The sequence below is a fragment of the Pristiophorus japonicus genome, chromosome 1, assembly GCF_044704955.1.
Source record: "Pristiophorus japonicus isolate sPriJap1 chromosome 1, sPriJap1.hap1, whole genome shotgun sequence".
Lineage (NCBI taxonomy): Eukaryota > Metazoa > Chordata > Chondrichthyes > Pristiophoridae > Pristiophorus > Pristiophorus japonicus.
Window position 1 is genome coordinate 119492414 of NC_091977.1, and position 22373 is coordinate 119514786.

At 42.0% G+C, this 22373-nt stretch overlaps 1 protein-coding gene across 3 annotated transcripts in view; it reads left to right on the forward strand.

Moving 5' to 3' along the window:
- LOC139265594 (protein prune homolog 2-like) overlaps positions 1-22373 on the forward strand; it is an 808581-nt gene that overhangs the window by 603732 nt on the left and 182476 nt on the right. For all 3 annotated transcript variants that reach the window (XM_070882707.1, XM_070882715.1, XM_070882724.1), the window contains one exon: positions 11281-11360. In XM_070882707.1, coding sequence (XP_070738808.1) covers positions 11281-11360 — 80 coding nt within the window. The remainder of the gene's footprint in view (positions 1-11280; positions 11361-22373) is intronic.

The following is a 22373-nucleotide window of genomic DNA, read 5'->3' on the forward strand; positions in this document are numbered from 1 at the left end:
AGCTTTTATCTTGTGCAGTAACCTCTTATGCAGCACAAATTTCAGGGACAATTTTTTTTACACTGAGTTAGACAAATGAGGACAGAATACATCAAGAGTATGTTTCACTTTATTGAACAATTGTCTAGGATATATTGAAAATGTTATGAGAAAGTCTTGCATCAAGCACTGCGATGAGTAAGTGCTTGTGCATTGCAATTAGCAAATATTCAATTTTTCTTTGCTGATTTGTTACATGCACAGCCCTTTGTGATAGCTCTGTGGTTCACAAATATTATGTTTCAGAAATACTACATTACAAACCCCTGGGATTGTAAAGCGGTTGCCAGCCCTTGATGAATTCTTACTGTTCTGAAGGGCTATCAGGAAGCAGGTGATCATCTGTGTTTTGATGTGTCATCAGTCACGTGAGCAGCAGTGTAAAATGGAAGATCTGTTTTGGGAATAAACTGCACATAGGGATGCTGAGGGTAAACTAAAGATTATTGTGATATTTTAGTGACGAGATTGTCTAAGTCTTTAACAGGTAAGGCATTCAAAAGAATGCATTTTTAAAAATTGGTATTTGAATAAATGAAGCTGAAGAAATCCCTGTTTATGTGTGACTGTTCACAAAGAACTGGATACGGCTATCAGTGCTGGTGCTTGAATGAAACACAGCTGCTTTCCCACTGTTAAATATTTATTTTATTTTTAAAGATATAATGTTAATTCTTCTAATGACTCAAATTTACCTTCTATACTAAATCTTACACAAGCAGTAGTGCATTGAAGATAAATTACTTTTGATCTGGAACAGATGTCAATAATATTTTTGCACTATATTTTTAAATTGTGATTTGTGTAGCTTTATGTGCTGGACTATAGTAAGTCGTCCAAGACTTAATGAGATAAAATTGTGTCCTTTGCATGTCAACAATAGAATTCCTGATGAGGTATCCTTCTGATGAGTATTTGGCTGATATAACATCAGTAGAGATTGTCTTGTGCATATAATAATATGGATTTCAGAAGTAAAGCTTGGTCCGTTGTGCAAATAATTTTCAAATCAATTTAAAAAAAATATATATAATGAAGAAAATTGAAGACTGAATGAGAAAACAGAAAGGTACCAATATTTATTTAATGCCTTATGCAAATCACATATTTGAATCAACTATGCAAAACCATTCCATGTGAGAGTGGTAATACATATGTGTTAGTTTATTGCTCAGTGTGTGCTCGCAGTTGGTCAGATACCAGCTGCACAGTTCTATTGTGACCCATTGTCTATAGCTGTAGCCTCTATCTTTCCCTCATTCATTTAATCCTGAAAGCTGATTGGCCACAGATAGTCTTTTCTCTCCTCCCACCCCCACAGAAACTGTCTGCTACAGTGTCATGAATTGTTTGCTTTCATTTCCTGTAATTTGAAACTCTTTGCTGTTCACTTGAAAGACCGGTTTGTTGTTGGAAACGAAAGGTAATTTAAAACATCATGAGATTTTTCTTTTAAATCTTAGTTCACTGTAAGTATGAAGGTTGCCATGGGAAGTATATTTGCATGATTAGAAATGATTTCTGGCAAAGATCACGTTTTCATTTTGTGAACTGAAGCTGCTTAGAGGATAAGTACTGTACTTTAATTACTTTAGAAACGTAGTTATTATGTGAGCAACGTCTTTGGATAACTGCGCTTTATTCTGTATTGCAGTTTAAGTAAAAGTCTTAAAATGTTCAATCTACATAGATAACCACATTAATGGCCTTTATTCTCCAACAATTGATTCATATCAGCATAGAAACAGAGAGATACATGCACTGTGTTCTCTATGTCCTTGCAAGGAGGATAATTAAATAGAATTGATGATCTGTACTGTATTTGATATCCATATGATTCATTATTAAAATAAGAGTTGCTGTTTGTGGTCCAGAGCCTGTTGAAGTTTTTTCAATAGGAAATTTTACAATTTCATTATAAAATGAAATATTGATTTTCCAGTAATCTCCGTGGTGGAGTGCTGAGCACAATTTCTGATGCTTTGAGTTCTGGTAGGATGAAGATTTGAATATACCCTCCTCCAATCTCAACAGGGAAGGAAGGGTCATCGAAACATAGATTTCATATGTTTCTTGATGGCTAGTACATTGGAGGTTGGTGGGCAGATAACACATTCACTTACTAGACAGTAGTGATTGTCACCCAGGGCACAGATACAGTAGAGAGTACACTAGTCTATACATTGTATATCCAGTATTTTTTAGAGGCAAGAATATGTCCACTTTTTGGCAGCATGCAATTGATGGTATACTGAGCATATTCACTTTTTATTTCTGGAGGCTGAAATCCAAAAACACAAGATGGCAAGGTGAAAATCAGTAGTCATTTTCTGATAAAGATTGTGAAGCTCTGTGGCAGTTATTGCAATGAAGAGTTATTTTTATACAATACTATTATGTTATCAAAGATGAATTTTGAAATAAAAGCCCAGAAAAATTACTACAGAATTGGTGATATTAGCAGACGAACGTGTGTTCAACTGTTTTCATCTACTATTTTGCCCATTTAAAATCAATGGGTCGAGGCCAATATTAAAATAGTGGAGAGAGAGACCTAACCTATAAATTCATTAAACATTAGATTGCTAATATTGCAACAGTAATTTCTGGACTGAAAAAGTATAGTTGTGGAGCAAAAAACATGTATATTAATGTTAATAGATTATCACAAAATGATGCTTTTGCACTGTTTAAAAACAAAATTGTTATAAATCAGCCTTTATGCTTTTATAGCATGAAATGTATTTTAGCTCTCAAGTTCTGCAGCTGTCATTTCAAAACTTGCATGCATCGGATGTCACATAGAGCTTTAAGCAATTACTGTGATTATGGAAGGAGAATAATTGTAGAATATTACTCTGTATTTTAAGAATAATGTTCTTAGTAACTGATTAATAAAACTGCAAGTTAAACCTGAAATAATTAATTTAGTCCTAGATTTTATATTATTTTGCTGAGCAGTAAATGGTGCATTCACGCTACAAAGGTAGCATTAGCATGAAGGGGTATTTACCTTGCACTGATCCGAAAGGGAGAATTACAGCCCTGTTCTCATTGGAGTCCCACTGGCCACCATTTTAACTGCTTACTGCAGTTCAGTGGCTGGGACTCCCGCCAGAAACAGCCTCATAAATTCATGCAAATTGGGGCCAATGAGATTCCAATTGGATTTTAACTCTGAGCGGGAAAGCCACTATGACTTTTCCATCAGGCTGAAACAGGTCAACTGTCGAGAGGACAAAGGCAAATCACAAACTTTACTTTGTAAGGCCAAGACCAGGCCCCCCCAAAAAAGCAATGGCCTCGCCTGCCTGACTTGCCTGTTTGACAGTGAATCCTCCTTTGTTGCCAGCGGCTGGTTAGCCAAACCTCTACCCTTGCTCTCCAGCCAGCTGCCGTATTCTGCCCATTGTGTGCAGACGAGGCCCAGGATTTAAAATACCCCGGGTCTGAACTCTAGGCCAACAAGTGTGTTGTGCACTTGCCCCATCCCTCTGCTCACCCGAAACTCACTGGGAATTAAAATAGACCACTAAGTCTCTCAATGCTTTTGTACTGCACTTTGAAAAAAAATGACAACAATCCGTAATCCATCAAATCTAGTTCAATCTTTGACCATGTTTTATGTAGTTTTCACAGTGCTTCTTTGATATTGATATAAAATGGTTACTTTCAATTTCAGGTGCTAGTAATTCTAAAACTAAAGTAGACTTAAAGGCCACATGATTACATAGTTTGCGACATTGGTTATAGTATATATTTTTACATTGATACAGAAATTCTACCTTGATCAATTTTTAAAAATTCTATCAAAATTAAATGATCTATTTAGACAATAGTATCTTTTTGTTAATTTTTCCATGCAGGAAAAATAGGTAACATATTCGTCCAATGAAAGATGAAGAAATAGCTAATGGATTATGGGGTGCTAAAAGTGTGCAGTGATTTGGTCAGACAGTGCCTTGTGATCAGTTTTAGTTCCTAAGGCATTCAGGAAATACTCAAACTACAGAGACAAAACAAAGAAAATGTTACAAGGCTGATCCCTTGCAGCAGAAGATTTAGTTATGAAGAAAGATGGGAAACTGGGCTCTGTAGTCCTGAAACAAGGCAATTGAGTGGGAACCTTGCAGAAGTACATATTAAAATATATAGATGAGGTAAATCCAAAGCATTATTTCAAGGTAAGCCAAATCATTGTAATAAGGTGGCATAGGTTAAAACTAATGGAAGGCTACCCTGCATTCAGGTTTGTTAAATGACATAGGGAGCACTGTTTTTGTTTTCCTAGATGAATAATCTAAGAAAGGATAAATGGCTTTCTTGAACTGCATTTATCTTATGAAAGTGATATGCTGCTAAAATGAACTATACTATTAACACATGATTGAACATTTTCTTCAATTCATGTAGAACTGTTTATTAAGACTAAAGATTGATGAAAGAATGTTGAGTGGATTTGAGTTTTTTTTTTAAGATTTCAGACATTCAGCAGGTAGTTTGAGGAGGGGAATTTATACAAAGAGTAAGGAAGGCTTAAAAATTTTAATGGTAGTGACATTTAATTTTTAAGGTTTTGCTAAGGATTGGAATAGGCTAGGTATTACAGATAATTATTTCTATTTATATCCTGTATACTGTAACAGTAATGAATATGATTCTAACCTCCTGTATCAGTCATCAGTATGATAACTAACCTCCACCCCTGCTGTGGCGTTAAAATCGAATTCTGGTTGTGAATGCAGTGTGAGACACTGAAAGTTAAAGTGAGAAATGAACAGAGAAAGTGATGATGCTGGCAGGGAAAGAAGTGTGAAATATGTGCAGAAGTTTTGAACGATTCCAGAAGCATGAATACTGAAATGTACTGAAATCTATATTTTAACTTCCCTATTTTCTAAAGTAATATTGCAGCTTAAATTTAGACTTCGGTTAATTAAATAAAAATGCTCAGTACCTGCTGAAATACTGTAGTGGTTATGGAGATTATAGCCAACAAATTACTGTTTGCAATACAGGGTATTGGCATACGGAGGCATTGTATAACTGTGCCTGCTATTTTAATTGATGCTTTAACTCTTATTTTAAACGGGCCAACAACTATTTAAATAGTGGACAGAGCAGTGTTACGTGTATATGTTAAATATTCATAAGCTAATGTCACAAACTAAGCTTTTGATTTTTATCCACAGAGTAACTCTTAGATTTGTATTTCCTTAAAAAATGAAAACAGCTTATATTCAAATTGTTGTTGTGCATTTTTGGTGTTGGGTATTAGTGCTGTTTGCCATTCAGAAATTGGTATAAACAGGGCATCAAGCATCATAAGAACATAAGAACATAAGAAATAGGAGCAGGAGTAGGCCTTACGGCCCCTCGAGCCTGCTCCGCCATTTAATACGATCATGGCTGATCCGATCATGTACTCAGGTCCACTTCCCTGCCCGCTCCCCATAACTCCTGATCCCCTTATCGTTTAAGAAACTGTCTATTTCGGTCTTAAGTTTATTCAATGTCCCAGCTACCACAGCTCTCTCAGGCAGCGAATTCCACAGATTTACAACCCTCTGAGAGAAGAAATTTCTCCTCATCTCAGTGGAAACATCCTCTCTGCATCCACCCTGTCAAGCCCCCTCATAATCTTATACATTTCAATAAGATCACCTCTCATTCTTCTGAATTCTAATGAGTAGAGGCCCAATCTACTCAAACTTTCCTCATAAGTCAACGCCTTCATCTCCGGAATCAACCTAGTGAACCTTCTCTGAACTGCCTCCAAAGCAAGTATACCCTTTCGTAAATATGGAAACTGCACACAGTACTCCAGGTGTGGCCTCATCAATACCCTGTATAGCTGTAGCAAGACTTCCCTGCTTTTATACTCCATCCCCTTTGCAATAAAGGCCAAGATTCCATTGGCCTTCCTGATCACTTGCTGTACCTGCATACTATCCTTTTGTGTTTCATGCGCAAGCACTAGCAGATTTGCATAAAAATGCTCACATTGCATAGGTCTTTGGCTAGAAATACTATTGGACACACCAAGATGATGACATTGGGCACTGGTGAAAGAAGTTGAGTTCTTTATGGGATCGCATCTAAACGATCTTTTAAATATGGAGGATGACTTGGATTTAACTTGCCGAGCAATAACAACACATAAACTTAGTATGTCAACAGGCTGTACTTATCCCATATGTTAGCATTACCCATACCTTAATCTTCATATTAATTCTGAAATGAATCATTTTGGAGTGCTATATTAATGATGATCAAATACCATCAAAATTAACTTTCTATATTAACTACAGTTAAACTGAATTTGAGTTTGAGGGTGAGTAGCTGTTATTTGTATCTCTGCTTGACTGCACCAGCACTGTAATTAATTTCTTCACATTTAAAATGGCTGCTAAATTAACAAAAAATGGGATTAAGGTACACATCTTGGGTGATAGGGATCCTTAAAGGTTAAAGACTTTTGACCAGTCTCACTAGTGGCGCACTTAAAGTTCAATTGTCTACAAATTAAAAAGCAGTACCAGGACTAGACAACTCTGTTATTTGTACAACCTGCAGCCAGCCTGTTCCCTTCTATGCTTCTGTCTCCTAGAATTAATTCTGTGGACGCTGAAATTACTTCAGTGCCTTGGCAACCCATTCTTGAAATAACTCCAGCTCAATGGGTAAGCATAATGTACCATAGTTGATTTCTCTAAAGAGCAGGAGAAAACAGCAGCGATTTTACTGATCAGTAATCAAGAAGGCCTTAATTAGCGTCAATGACCGGCAAGCTGAATTCTTCAAGACATTTCCTAAAGTATTTTAGCCAATCTTTTTAAAGGGTAAAAAAACTGGAAATAGTGAAACCAAGATTGCAGGGCCTGAAATCTGTTTGCAAAACACTTATTTTTGGGTGGGTTGGTGGTAGTAACCGAAGGTAATAAAGACAGTGTAAGGACTGCTGCAATCCCACCCCAAAAGATCACCTTAAATATTTTCCTCCAGATTACCTGCTAGACAGCAGTACCATCTGCCCTGAGCCCACCCTACTGCATGTAAAAGAATATGGGGTGGGTGGGCTCATTTATCCCTCCGATTTTCCATTGTTACTGCTTCTAACCAGGCCACTGATAACCACATCACTATTGTAAGGAGCAGTATCAGGAAGGGTGCTCCAGATGCATTCATCATCAGATGGTCCCTCGTATCGAGGATGACTTGCTTCCATGCCGAAAAGGGATGAGTTCACATGTCTTTCAATGGAGGATCTAATATTCCAGGTCCTGAACTACATGTTGAAGGGTGGAAGATGCCTGTGGGCCCTCGCCTCTTCTGGGCCCCGAACTCACGCCTCTCCTGGGCCCCGATTACGCCACTCCACGATCACTCGCCGCTCCTGCACCCCAACCTCGCCGCTCGTGCTCTACCTGCCCACGCTCCAATCAGCGACCTGGACCTTGGTGACGTCCAATCCTGTTGCCCCTTCACAGCCATCGCTCTCCTACACTAGCACGCGCTGCACCTTGAAGTGGTATGCCTCCGCATGCCGCTCCATTGACCCTGACCTGCTGATGGTCCTTGCAGGTTGGGGCCGCCTCGCCGAATACCGGCATTTCTGCAAGGTGGAAGCCATATTGGCTAAAGTTCTTGTGGCTCTCTCAGACTTAGTCAAGACAAAGATTATTGGACTTTTGCATGCAAACATCACTGAAAGGTTCTCCTGTTATTTAAAGCGAGTACCTGAAAAGTTTGAAAATTTGGGGCCAGAAAGTGGTTTCCCAATGGGAATCTCTCTCTCTCCCTGTATTATGCAGAGGGGGTGATGAGAATATGGAAGAGGCTAGAATGGTGGATGCAAGAGTGTGACATCACTAACGATGGTTAAATCACCGCTGATTATATCCAACCCATTGATACTCAATTCACAAGAATTTATAGATTTGCAAATTTTATCTAGATTTCCTGTCCATCCATTTATCAGAAGACTGTGCTCTACCTTCCAGATGTTGCTAGATACTGACAGAAGATTTGCAACATGCATTATTTAAAATTCACAGAATTAATTATGGTTATGTAACAACCAGGTCACAAATGTCAAGCAGCAAACCACTGCATAAAGAAGGCCACCCATATTCTCTTTATTAATTTCAATTTATTAATTTCTCTACGGAGCTTGCAAAACAACTCTAATTCTATACTGGAATCCCACTGGTGCAGCGTACAGTTTTCGGCATATATCTGACCTGGAAGGTCCCAATGACAACTCCTTAGTTTTGTCTGTAGGAAGGGCTTCCATTCAATGAACATCCAGCTAGTGTGTGATGCAAATCACCTAATCTTGCATGTCAAAGCCCCCTCATCATCATAGGCAGTCCCTCAAAATCGAGGAAGACTTGCTTCCACTCCAAAAGTGAGTTGTCAGGTGACTGAACAGTCCAATATGGGAATTACAGTCTCTGTCACAGATGGGACAGTCGTTGGAGGAAAGGGTAGGTGGGGAGTCTGGTGTGCCGCACGCTCCTTCCATTATCTGAGCTTGCTTTCTGCTTGCTCTCGGAGCCGAGACTCGAGGTGCTCAGCATCCTCCCGGATGCTCTTCCTCCACTTAGGGCGGTCTTTGGCCAGGGACTCCCAGGTGTCGGTGAAGATGTTGCATCTTATCAAAGAGGCTTTGAGGATGTCCTTGAAACGTTTCCTCTACCCACCTGGGGCTCGCTTGCCGTGTAGGAGTTCCGAGTAGAGCGCTTGCTTTGGGAGTCTTGTATCGGGCATGCGAACAATGTGGCCCGCCCAAAGGAGCTGGTCGAGTGTGGTCCGTGCTTCGATGATGGGGATGTTGGCCTGATCGAGAACACTAACGTTGGTGTGTCTATTCTCCCATGGGATTTGCAGGATCTTGCAGAGACATCGTTGGTGGTATTTCTCCAGCGATTTGAGGTGTCGACTGTAAATGGTCCATGTCTCTGAGCCATACAGGAGCCCTGTAGACCATGAGCTTGGTGCCAGATTTGAGGTCGTGGTCTTCAAACACTCTATTCCTCAAGCGGCTGAAGGCTGCGCTGGCACACTGGAGGCGGTGTTGAACCTCATCGTCGATGTCTGCCCTTGCTGATAATAGACTCCCGAGGTATGGAAAGTGGTCCACATTGTCCAGGGCCATGCCGTGGATCTTGATGACTGGGGGGCAGTGCTGTGTGGCGGGGTCAGGTTGGTGGAGGACCTTTGTCTTACAGATGTTTAGTACTCAGTAGCTATCATGAGTCCTTTATTCTTTGCCAATTTACCATCCCAGCTTTGATGAGGCAATACAGTATACTGAGGCGGTTGATTGGTTATGTGATATCCCCAATAATAATTGCTAAAGAATCCTATTAGGCATGTGCATTCAGGTGAAAGCAGGTATAATAGTTGTGGGCAACCTTTTCTTCTGCAAGGGGAATACAGTTTGAAAAATGCACCTGATTAGCAGAACATTTAATTTCACAGATGTCTGCAAACATTCCATGTTGACAATGCTTTTAGGTGCAGACTATGCATCAATCTGATTTCAATCTAATACTACCTCTCTTGGTCTTGGGCAAGGGAATAAGGCACCATAGAATGGTAGGAGAGGAATGTGATTTGGGGAGTGTGTAGTGCCTTGTGAATACTCATCCACCTCTTCAGTTATACTGCAAGGCCATGGTAGATATGGAGATGAGTTATTCTTCTAGCTTTACTTTAAAATGTGCATGGCTACTTGTGACTTCACTTGTCTTGGCCAACTACATGAGGTCATCAAACCATTTTTGGCACTATCATGGGGTGATTGAGCTGGTACTTCACTACCTGTTCTACCTTCCTCCATACTTGCCGTGTTCATATTGCATGGCTGGTAACGTTGGGGCAAGGGATGGGGATGCACAAAGTCAGAGCCAAAACTGGAGAGTTCAAGGTGTTTGTAGGGCTGGAGGGATTTATAGAGCGAGGGAGGGGTGTGGTCATGAAGGAATTTTCACACGATGATGAGAATTTAAAATTTAGCCAATGTAGGTCAGCAACGAGTAGGTGAAAGGTGACCGGGACTTAATGCGGAATAAGATACTATGGGAGAGCTGTACTTTGAGATGTTGTCCCTCAGGCAAGACTTTCAACAGAAGACTTTCTGCCTATTGTAGTGTTTTAGATGAAAATAGTTCCATGACACTATTTAAAGAAAAGCAGAACACTCTTCCAGTATTCCTGCCTGGCTAATGCTGCATAGAACAGATGAACTGGTTATTCATCTCATTATTAATTGTGGAATCTTGCTGTGCAAATATTGGCTGCTGCATTTGGCAAAATATTTGAACTTCAAAGCAATTCAAACAATTATTTTGAGAAATGTGATATGGTGCTGTGTAAATGCAAGTCATTTTTTCTTTAACCTTTCCTTCATTTTTCATTTTTTTCAAATATAACATTTGTTTGTTCCAAGCTAGAACTGGAAAATATACATCAAAATTGTATTTTGTTTGTTTCGGTCATTATTCCTAACAAATAAGAATTGGTTGAACCATGACATGAAGCAGTTCTAATTTGCATGTGAATCTTGCACATACTGAGAGGGGGTACATTTTATAACTAGGCAAAAGTTGGATCCATCCTTGCCTATTTCAGTAACTACAGCCTCCATACCTCCTTCTTCCCCTTTGGTTTCCAAAGCCAAAGTTTGGTTAGAATACAGCTTTCGACCATTTGAAGAACAACCAAACTAAAGGGTTGGATCCTAATTATTATTTGAAACCTTGTTTTGTATTTGTACATTGCAGTCATGGAGAAAATTGACTTTTGTAAGTTCTTGAAGTGATGATTTTGAAGTTAATAAACTTTAATGTTAATGTGTAAAATCATTAATTTAATTTAACAAGCTAATCTTTAAATTGATGTGACCTACATACATTGTTCAAAAACAAATTCAGTCTTAAATTACCTTTGTAACATCTATTTTTAATCACACATTTTAAATAGATATCGGAATGAACCTTGTTATTTGCAATAGATTAGCATAGCTAAAAATATTACCTTAGAAATTTAAGCACAGATGGAGACTATTTGGCCCATCATGCATCTGCCATGCTGCGAAACTTGCCTTCAGGAGTTCTGCATGTTACTGGAATCAAAACTTGAGAACAGTGCCCACTTAACAGGAGTGTCAATGTATCAGCGTTACATACACAGCATTCACAGTAATTACTTTGGTGGTGTGCTTGTGCTTGACAGATCAGTGCCAGAGGATGTGGGAATGGACATTCCCTTTGATGAGGGTGCGCTAAGTCCCTTAGCTGAAGAAAGCAGACCTGGTAGGAACAGTTTGATTAATTCATTCTGTAACTAACCGTGTTAAATTATGTGCTGAGAATCAAAGTTGCAATAATTATGACTCATCATTTTCTTTGAGATAAAAGTATAACTTAAAGACACTTTACCACAACTGGCAGACATGATGAGGATGAACTGTTCAACATAAAATGAATCCATTACATTTTCTTTAATGAAGTCCATTTTGTCTTTGTTAACTAACAATACAGTCTGTATTTAAAACCTGGAATCACTTTTTAGAAGTTGATATTTAAAGCATGAATATTATGTGCAATCATTGTTGGGATTTGAGTTTGTGTATTAGGTCGTTTATTGTATACAGTACCTTATATTTTAATCTGTTGAGCATTGACAAATAACCTTGGAGCTATTTTATTCCATCCCAGTTAAAAGACATCATCACAATCTGTACATGCACAGTGCCATCTTGCTAAATTTCTCTGTAGATATTTTCTTTGTTGCATTGAACAATAACTGTAATTGCTTACAACAACAACTTGCATTTATATAGCACCTTTAATGTAGTAAGACCTCTCCAGGGGCTTCACAGGAGCGTTATCAGACAACATTTGACACCGAGTTACATAAGATATTAGGACAGGTGACCAAAAGCTGGGTCAAAGAGGTAGGTTTTAAGGAGCATCTTAAAAGAAGAGAGAGGTAGAGAGATTTAGGGAGTAAATTCTACAGCTTGGGGCCTAGACAACTGAAGAAGCGGCTGCCAATGGTAGGACAAAGGAAATTAAGGATGCACAATGGGCTGGAAAACAGAGTTCTTGGAAGGTTGGAGGAGATTACAGCGATGGGGTGGCGCGAGGCTATGGAGGGATTTGAACACAAGGTTGAGAATTTTAAATTTGAGGTGTTGCTGGATTAAGAGCCAATCTAGGTCAGCGAGCACAGTATGATGGGAAAACGGGACTTGATGTGAGTTAGATTAAGGGCTGTAGAGTTATGGATGAGCTCATGTTTACGGAAGATTAAAGTCAGAGTGGGCGCCTAAAACAGGAGTTAGTCCTCTTAAATATGCAAATAAGCAGCCTAATGCTCGTTTTCGTACACCTCTGCTAAAATGGACGCGCTGAGTGAAGCATGTTTGCTCCGCCTAGGAATATTCAGTGTTTGCTGCGGCTGAGCCGACCAAGGAATTAGTATTTTTTTTAAATATAATGTGGAGCAGAAGTGCTCATTCCATCTCCACAGCATACCTTAGGGCCACTGCTATGCCCCCTCCCTCCCCTCCTCGGGACGTTACCGAGGGCCGCTGCCAGCAAAGCAAACCACCTGAAATTCATCCCCTTCAAATGGACACACTGCCTCTGCAAACATGACAGGAACTGGCAGCTCACTCAAATAATTGAAATGAGTCCCGAGACTCAATTTCAAATGAGCCTTGGGCCTCCCAGTTTTAACGCACACTGCCTTCATTCGAAAACAGAGCACTATCAATTTCCAGCCCGCTAAGTCAGGGTGTCTTTCTTTCCTGTTCTGCTGTTGTGCTGCTGGCTTTTATTTTCTCTGCCTCTCCTCCTCTGGTTCTGTCACTCGTTCAACTGTGAATCAGGCGGACTTCCAGGTGGGGAATCTGTCAAACAAAATCTACACACACTGTGAAGTCAAAACTCCACAGCATGCGGGGAAACCCAAACTTCCGGATATTCTGACAGAAACTCTGCCGGCACCACAGCCCCAGATAGGTCGCCTGCTTCTGCTAGTGAGCACGTGGGGTAGTTCCGATCCCTGACCCCGGTAGGGGGAGGGTGGAGGGGGGGGCGGAATCTGATCTTCAACACTAATGGGGGGTGGTCAATGAGGCTGAATCAGAAGCTGCCAGCCTCATTAAAATGCTGCCCGCCCCTTGTCCAACCCCTGTTAAAACCCGGAAGTAGGCAGGTTAGGATTGGGTTTGAGATTTTTAAAGCTTTAACATCTCACCCGACCCCAACCCACCCATTTTTGGGAGTTAAGTTTCAGCCGTCTGTAGCTGTCTCTCCCTTCACCTCCGATGTACTAGAAATTAGAATCTCTTGTGATCACTTTAACCTAACCCACCTGGCGGGAAACTGACATGGTCAGGTTGGCAGCTCGTTTCACACGCTGCCTGATTTTACTTTCCGTAGAAGTTGTTGTAAAACCAGGTGGCTAATTTGACCTTGTCTGTTTCCTACCAGGCGCGTTAGGTTAAAATTAAACCCCACAGCATTTCCTCCCCCCTTCCCACCACTCATCTCACAGGTGCAAACTAATAGCATTGACTTTTCCATCCGTCAACAACACAGGTGAGATCATTTGAATATTGCAAAGAGAGACACTTTCTATCCCTCACCACCTTTTTTCACTTTCTAAAGTATTTAGAATGCAAGACAGAGGCCACAACAGGAGTTTAATCAGAAGTCAATTTCTTTTTAAAACACACACAGAATAACACTTTTTTTTAAAGCATGAGTTTTATCTCCGTAAAGCTTTTGAAATTTGCCCACCAGCTTTTCTTCAGATTCTTTTTTAAGCTTTTGAGCAGAAACTGCTGGAAGCTAAAGCAAAAATCTTCCTCAGTATTAATTGACTGGACAGTAGTGGTGTATCCTGGGAAATCAGGTATTCTACAAACGCTTAGACTGCACAATCCAAATTTAGCGCTCAACATTACAACTCGGGGCAAAAATATATACTCTAGGTTAAGGCTTGTTTGGAAGAGGCAACTTTAATGAAGGTATTAAAAGACAATTCAACGAATAAATGTAATCATGTAATAAAGTGTGACAGCAAAGTGTGAAGTCAAATGGTGCAGATGTAAGATTTTTAATACGTTATCAAGAATACTTTACCTATGTCTTTAATTTTTATCTTAGTACTACCAGTTTTAAAACTGAAAATATTCAGTAAGGTAAGATGCAAGATGTGCCAGTTGGAGTTAGCTATCTGATATTTAGCAGTACTATCTAATGGGAATAGGGTTTGCTGCACTGGATGCCGTCCTGTACTTTAATAGCACCGGGGAATGGTCCTGGGCTTTGACAGAACTGGGTTGATGGTTCTGGAGTATGGAAGCTCTTTAGTTGGGCTGCTGGGATTTGGCAGCAAGGGGGAAGGGAATCTTTTGGACTCCCATCATGACGGAGGGGGGCCTGAGGTCTGGCAGAACTGGGGCTGGAATGTGGGGGTTGGTTTAGAGGTGGATTTCTGGTGCCAGTCAGCGGTTAGGGGAGGGGAGTGCATGGACCTTACACACGAGTTAGGGATGTTTCAGATTCTGCAGCACTGGTTTGTATTTTTTTTAAAGAGATCCCTGCAAACATTTCTGATTGTTTCCTAGAAATCGCTCTCTGTTTGCTGCCCTTTCCTCACTCACTCAACACATGTCGTCTCTGCATAAACCTTTTGAAATTTGTCCTGTAGCTTTTCTTCAAGTAATCTTGAAAAACAACAAATTCTATTCAAGACAGAAAGTGAAGCATTCTATTTTTTGTCTATCTTAAGGGCTGCTAATGTATCCTAGGGAATGGTGCACACTGCATATACTCAGACTGCAGGATTTACCTCCAGATACCAGTGTCGCCACTCTGGGCAAAAATATTAAGTGTAAGCACAAGCTTTTAGGAGAGTGAGGCTTTCAAGTGAAAATTTGCTGAAGGTATTAATAGACAAAAATGTAAATATATCATCGTGCAATATGCCATTTTTGGTGTGAGGCTTGCAGCAGTGGTAAGTATGTGAGGGTGTTAGATCTCTTAATTTTCAATGAGATGCAAACTCCGGTGATAGTTTAACATAACTTTATTCTGGCAGCTGCAACAAACTTGCTGGCTTTATGCCAGGTCCTTTGTCCTTCTGAAACACATGGCAAAAAATGGCTGTACTTATCCTGGATCAAATTACAATCGTGACCTCGCCCCCTTTGACCTTATTGGCTCAATTGATATGTTGTTAGCCCATAATTGGCTTGCTGCCAAAAGTCCTGAAATGTCAAGTTGATTGATATCTTAATGCAATGTGCTTGCTCTCACATAGGCAAGGGTCTGTGTTTTCTCAACTTTGCAGCCTGTTTGAATTCTCTATCAGAGGGTAAGGTGAAGCTATGAATGTAAGGTTTCAATCATATATGGTAGAGATGTTTGGTAGGTGAGTGATGTGTGCTGTGTATGGAGAAAGAGTCAGACTGAACACTGTGAGCTCAAAGTAAAGTGTGACCTTTCATTGCAGATCTCCAGAGTGCCTCTCCAACCTGTGAAGCCTCCTTTAAATACCTGTACTCCCAAGGATTATGGGATCCCTTGGGATTCCAGGGGATGAGCATACTGGTGGCTGTAGTGGGCAATGGGCAGCCTACTAAGAACATGGGCGCAGTTTTCTGTGCCTGGCCTGTGGCGGATGGCGTAGTTGTATGTGGGTGAACGCGTTGGTATTTATCCCTTTACTCTCGGAAAACAGGGATATAAGTGGCTTATGGTCAGCTTCCAATTCGAGTTTTAGCCCAAACAGGTATTGATGCATTTTCTTTACTCCATAGACACATGCTAACGCTTCTTTTTCAATCATGCTGTAGGCTCTCTCAGCCTTAGACAGACTCCTGGATGCATAAGCAACCGGTTGCAGTTTCCCAAAATCATTAGCTTGTTGCAATACACACCCGACGCCATATGATGACGCATCACATGCTAGTACCAAACGCTTACATGGATCATACAACACAAGCAATTTGTTTGAGCATAACAATTTTCTCACTTTTACAAAGGCATTTTCTTGGTTTTTGCCCCAAACCCATTCGCCCCCTTTTTGTAGTAAGATATGTAGTGGTTCAAGCAGTGTGCTGAGACCCGATAAGAAGTTACCAAAGTAGTTCAAGAGTCCCAGAAACGACCGCAGCTCCGTAACATTCTGTGGCCTCGGTGCGTTCTCGATTGCCTCCATCTTCACGTTGATGGGCCTGATGCCATCCGCCGCAATCCTCTTTCCCAGGAACTCCACTTCAGGTGCCAGGAAAACGCACTTCGAACGCTTTAACCTGAACCCCGCACGGTTGAGTCGACTAAGAACCTCCTCCAGGTTCTGCAGGTGCTCGACTGTCTTCCGACCTGTGACCAAGATGTCGTTCTGGAAGACCATGGTGTGCGGGACTGACTTCAATAAGCTTTCCATGTTTCTCTGAAATATCGCCGCCGCTGATTGGATTCCAAACGGGCATCTGTTATAAACAAAAAGACCTTTGTGCGTATTGATGCAGGTGAGGGCCTTTGATGATTCCTCCAGTTCCTGTAGGCTGAAGTTAGATCCAGCTTCATGAACATCTTTCCTCCCGCCAGAGTTGCAAAGAGGTCGTTGGCCTTTGGTAGTGGGTATTGGTCCTGCAGGGAGAAACGATTTATAGTTACTTTGTAATCGCCACAGATTCTGATGGTGTCGTCACCCTTGAGGACTGGGACAATGGGACTGGCCCACTCGCTGAACTCGATCGATGAAATGATGCCCTCTCTTTGCAGCCGGTCTAGCTCGATCTCTACCCTTTCTCTCATCATGTATGGTACTGCTCTCGCCTTGTGATGGATGGGTTGTGCCCCCGGAATTAGGTGGATCTGCACTTTTGCTCCTTGGAATTTCCCGATGCCTGGCGAAGGAAATTTGTTTAAGACCTGGGCACACGAAGTATCGTCAGCGGGCGATAGCGCTCGGACGTCGTCCCAGTTCCAGCGTATCTTTCCCAGCCAGCTCCTGCCGAGCAGCGTGGGACCATCGCCTGGTACCTCCAGAGTGGTCGCTTGTGCACCATTCCATCATAGGAGACCTTTACGGGAGCACTGCCGATTACAGGAATCAGTTCTTTTGTGTGAGTTCTTAGTTTCGTGTGAACTGGAGCGAAGACTGGCCTTGAGGCCTTGTTGCACCACAATCTTTCGAAAGTCTTTTTGCCCATGATGGACTGGCTCACGCCCGTGTCCAGCTACATTGACACCGGGAGTCCATTTAGTTGAACATTCAGCATTATCGGGGGACAATTCGTGGTGAATGTGTGCACCCCGTGTACCTCTGACTCCTCGATCCGAGGCTCTGGTTCATCGTGATCCTCCATGGATCTGTCCTCCTCTGCAACATGGTGGTTTGCAGGTTTAACAGGCTTTGCAGCTTGCCTGCACGCTTGTTGGAGGTGTCCCATTGTTCCACAGCCCTTGCAAATGTACTCTTTGAATCGGCATGAATGGAAACGATGGTCACCCCCGCAGCGCCAACAAGGTGTTAATGGCTTTGCATTCGTCACCCTTGATGGTGGTCTCTGAGTCATCTGCGGACGTGCAGCTGCAGGTATGTGTGACCTGCTCTGTACGTTACGATTCGAAAACAACATCACTTTGTTCACAGTATTTGTAGCAGCACCCGTGTGCTGAGAGATTTGCTGCGTATTGTCACTGGCAGCAATGAACACCTGGGCTATCGCTATGGCCTTGCTCAAGGTTGTGGTCTCTACAGTCAAAAGTTTGCCAAGTATGGTTTCGTGGCCAATGCCAAGTATGAAAAAGTCTCTGAGCATGTGCTCCAAATGTCCTTCAAATTCGTAATGTCCTGCAAGGTGTCTTAGCTTGGCGACATAACTCGCCACTTCCTGGCCTTCAGACCTTTTATAGGTATAGAACCGATACCTCGCCATCAGAACGCTTTCCTTCGGGTTCAAATGCTCTCAGACCAGTGTGCACAAATCGTCGTACGATTTCTCAGTGGGTTTCGCTGGAGTGAGCAGATTCTTCTTGAGGCCATACGTTGGTGCCCCACAGACGGTGAGGAGGATCGCCCTTCGTTTGGCAGCATTCTCTTCCCCATCGAGCTCGTTGGTCGAGTCGCTCCACAAAAGTTTCCCAATTATCTCCCTCCAAAAATTTCTCCAGGATGCTCACTGTTCTCTGCATTTTTGGGTTCGCTATCTGTATCTCGTCGCCAGTTGTTGTGTATGGAGAAAGTGTCAGACTGAACACTGTGAGCTCGAAGTAAAGTGTGACAGTCTTTTATTGGAGATCTCTCGAGTGCCTCTCCAACATGTGAAGCCTCCTTAAATACCTGTGCTCCCAAGGGATTATGGAATCCCTTGGAACTCCAGGGGATGAGCCCTCTAGTGGCTATACAGAGTAAATACAGTCCACATACATACCAATATGGGTGTGGTGCAGGTTTTTTAAAAATCCATTCATGGTGTATGAGCATTGCTGGCAAGGCCAGCATTTATTGCCCATCCCTAATTGCCCTTGAGAAAGTGGTGGTGAGCTGCCTTCTTGAATCGCTACAGTCCGATTGGTGAAGGTGTTCCCATAGTGCTGTTAGGGAGGCAGTTCCAAGATTTTGACCCAGCGATGATGAAGGAACAGCGATATATTTCCAAGTCAGGATGGTGTGTAACTTGGAGGATAACTTTCAGGTGGTGATGTTCCCATGCCCCTACTGCCCTTGTCCTTCTAGGTGGTAGAGGTTGCGGATTTGGGAGATGCTGCCGAAGAAGCAGTGGCGAGTTGCTGCAGTGCATCTTGTAGATGGTAGACACTGCAGCCACAGTGTGGCGGAGGGAGTGAATGTTTAAGGTGGTAGCTGGGGTGTCAGTCAAGTGGGCTGGTTTGTTCTGGATGGTGTCGAGCTTCTTGAGTGTTGTTGGAGCTGTACTCATTCAGGGAAGTGGAGAGTATTCCATCACACTCCTGACTTGTGCCTTATAGATGGTGAAAAGACTTTGGGCAGTCAGCAGGCAAGACACTCACCGCAGAAACCCAGCCTCTGATCTGACCTGCTCTTGTTGCCACAGTGTTTATGTGGCTGGTCCAGTTAAGTTTCTGGTCAATGGTGACCCCCAGGATGTTGATGGTAGGGGATTCAGCAATTGTAATGCTGTTGAATGTCAAAGGGTGGTGATTAGACTCTCGCTTGTTCGAGATAGTCATTGCCTGGCACCAGTGTGGCACGAGTGTTACTTACCACTTATCAGCTCAAGCCTGAATATCGTCTAGGTCTTGCTGCATTTGGGCATGGACTGTTTCATTATCTGAGGAGTTGCGAATGGAGCTGATCACGGTGCAATCATCAGCCAACATCCCCACTTCTGACCTTATGATGGAGGGAAGGTCATTGATGAAGCAGCTGAAGATGGTTGGGCCTAGGACACTGCCCTGAGGAACTCCTGCAGCGATGTCCTGGGGCTGAGAAGATTGACCTCCAACAACCACAACCATCTTCCTTTGTGCTAGGTTTGACTCCAGCCAGTGGAGAGTTTTCCCCCGATACACATTGACTTCAATTTTACTCAGGCTCCTTGGTGCCACACTCAGTCAAATGCTTCCTTGATGTCAAGGGAAGTCACTTTCACCTCACCTCTGGAATTCAGCTCCTTTGTCCATGTTTGGACTGAGGCTATAATTAGGTCTGGAGCCAAGTGGTCCTGGCGGAACTCAAACTGAGCATCGCTGAGCAGGTTATTGGTGAGTAAGTGCCACTTGATAGCACTGTTGGCAACACCTTCCATCACTTTTCTGATGATTGAGAATATGCTGATGGGGCGGTAATTGGCCAGATTGGATTTGTCCTACTTTTTATGGACAAGAAATATCGGGCAGTTTTCCACATTGTCTGGTAGATGTCAGTGTTGTAGCTGTGCTGGAACAGCTTGGCTAGAGGCACGGCTAGTTCTGGAGCACAAGTCTTCAGCATGACAGCTGGGAAGTTGTCTACTCCATCAGTCTACTCTCAATCATCAACAAAGTGATGGAAGGTGTCATCAACAGTGCTGTCAAGCGACACTTACTCCCCAATAAACTGCTCACCGATGCCGAGTTTGGGTTCCGCCAGGACCACTCGGCTTCAAACCTCATTACAGCCTCGGTCCAAACATGGACAAAATAGGTGAATTCCAGAGGTGAAGTGAGAATGACTGCCTTTGACGCATCAAGGCAGCATTTGGCCAAGCGTGGCATCAAGGAGCCCTCGTAAAACTGAAGTCAATGGGAATCGGGGAGAACCTGCATGACTATTTCAATTGATGTAATTGAGTTAAATGTGGAATGCAGAACTCACTGTTGAAAACTTCGGGATGGTGACTCGCTACATGGCCCGCATGCACCCACCCCGACTCCAGAAAGTAAAGATTCCAGCTAAACAGACCAGAAAAAGTTAGGGCTTATCCTTTCTAGTGTAGTAAATTTGATGTGATAAGTCTTAATTTAAAAACATTTAATTACTGCCAAACAACCTCTCTGGCACTGAAATTTCACTTTTATAAGTATGGCGTCTCGGACATTTAAAAAAAATTTATAATTTTTTTCTATTTTTCTTTCTGTCTCTTTTTTTCCTCTCTCAATCCCATCTTTCTTTCCCTGTCTTTATTTTGCTTTCTGTACATGGCTTGGCATTGAATTGAAACTTCCTGGTTTTGACTCTGTGCTGCTCATTAAGAATTCTTCCAGTCTGATTGGTTAAGGAGATACACAGTTGCTTGCACTGTTCACACAAGTCCCAGATCCATTGTAAAGAGTGCTGCACCAAAATGGATTTCTAATTACCGCAGGTACCAGTGCAAAAGCCCATAGAAAGTCTGTTGGTAAGTGTAATGAATGGCTGGCCCCGTTCTTTTTGCTGCTGACTGCAAAATCTGGGCTATTGTCTCTGCCTCAGAATATTGTCCAATTATTTCTACTTTGTCTGGATTGCAATTCAAAAATGATTCTGATAAAAATGACAGTGAACTTTGCATTATTAATTTGTGATAACAATTTATTTATTTTCTGACATTTAAAAAAAATTATTTTTATTAGTCATCGGATAACCATTTTTTGCCTTGGTTGATGGGAGCAGGAGTAGGCCATACAGCCCCTCGAGCCTGCTCCGCCATTTTATACGAGCTTTGCTGATCCGATCATGGACTCAGGTCGACTTTGTTGCCCGCTCCCCATAACCCCTTATCCCCTTATCGTTTAAGAAACTGTCTATTTCTGTCTTAAATTTATTCAATGTCCCAGCTTCCACAGCTCTCTGAGACAGCGAATTCCACAGATTTACAACCCTCTGAGAAAAGAAATTCCTCCTCGTCTCAGTTTTAAATAGGCGGCCCCTTATTCTAAGATTATGCCCTCTAGTTCTAGTCTCCCCCATCAGTGAAACATTTTCTCTGCATCCACCTTGTCAAGCCCCCTCATAATCTTATACATTTCAATAAGATCACCTCTCAATCTTCTGAATTCCAATGATTAGAGGCCCAACCTACTCAACCTTTCCTCATAGGTCAACCCCCTCATCTCTGGAATCAACTGATTGAATTTTCTCTGAACTGCCTTTTTAGATCCTTTCGTAAATATGGAAACCAAAACTGCAAGCAGTATTCCAGGTGTGGCCTCACCAATACCCTGTATAACGGTAGCAAGACTTCCCTGCTATTATACACCATCCTCTTGGCAATAAAGGCCAAGATTCCATTGGACTTCCTGATCACTTGTTGTACCTGCATACTAACCTTTTGTGTTTCATGCACAAGTACCCCCAGGTCCCGGTGTATGCAACACTTTGCAATCTTTCTCCATTTAAATAATAACTTGCTCTTAGATTTTTTTCTGCCAAAGTGCATGACCTCACACTTTTCCAACGTTATACTCCATCTGCCAAATTTTTGCCCACTCACTTAGCCTGTCTATGTCCTTTTGCAGATTTTCTGTGTCCTCCTCACACATTGCTTTTCCTCCCATTTTTGTATCGTCAGCAAACTTGGCTACGTTATATTCGGTCCCTTCTTCCAAGTCGTTAATATAGATTGTAAATAGTTCAGGTCCCAGTACTTATTCCTGCGGCACCCCACTAGTTACTGATTGCCAACCCGAGAATGAACCATTTATCCCAACTCTCTGTTTTCTGTTCATTAGCCAATCCTCTATCCATGGTAATATATTACCCCCAACACTGTGAACTTTTATCTGGTGCAGTAGCCTTTTATGTGGCACCTTGTCAAATGCCTTCTGGAAGTCCAAATACACCACATCCACTGG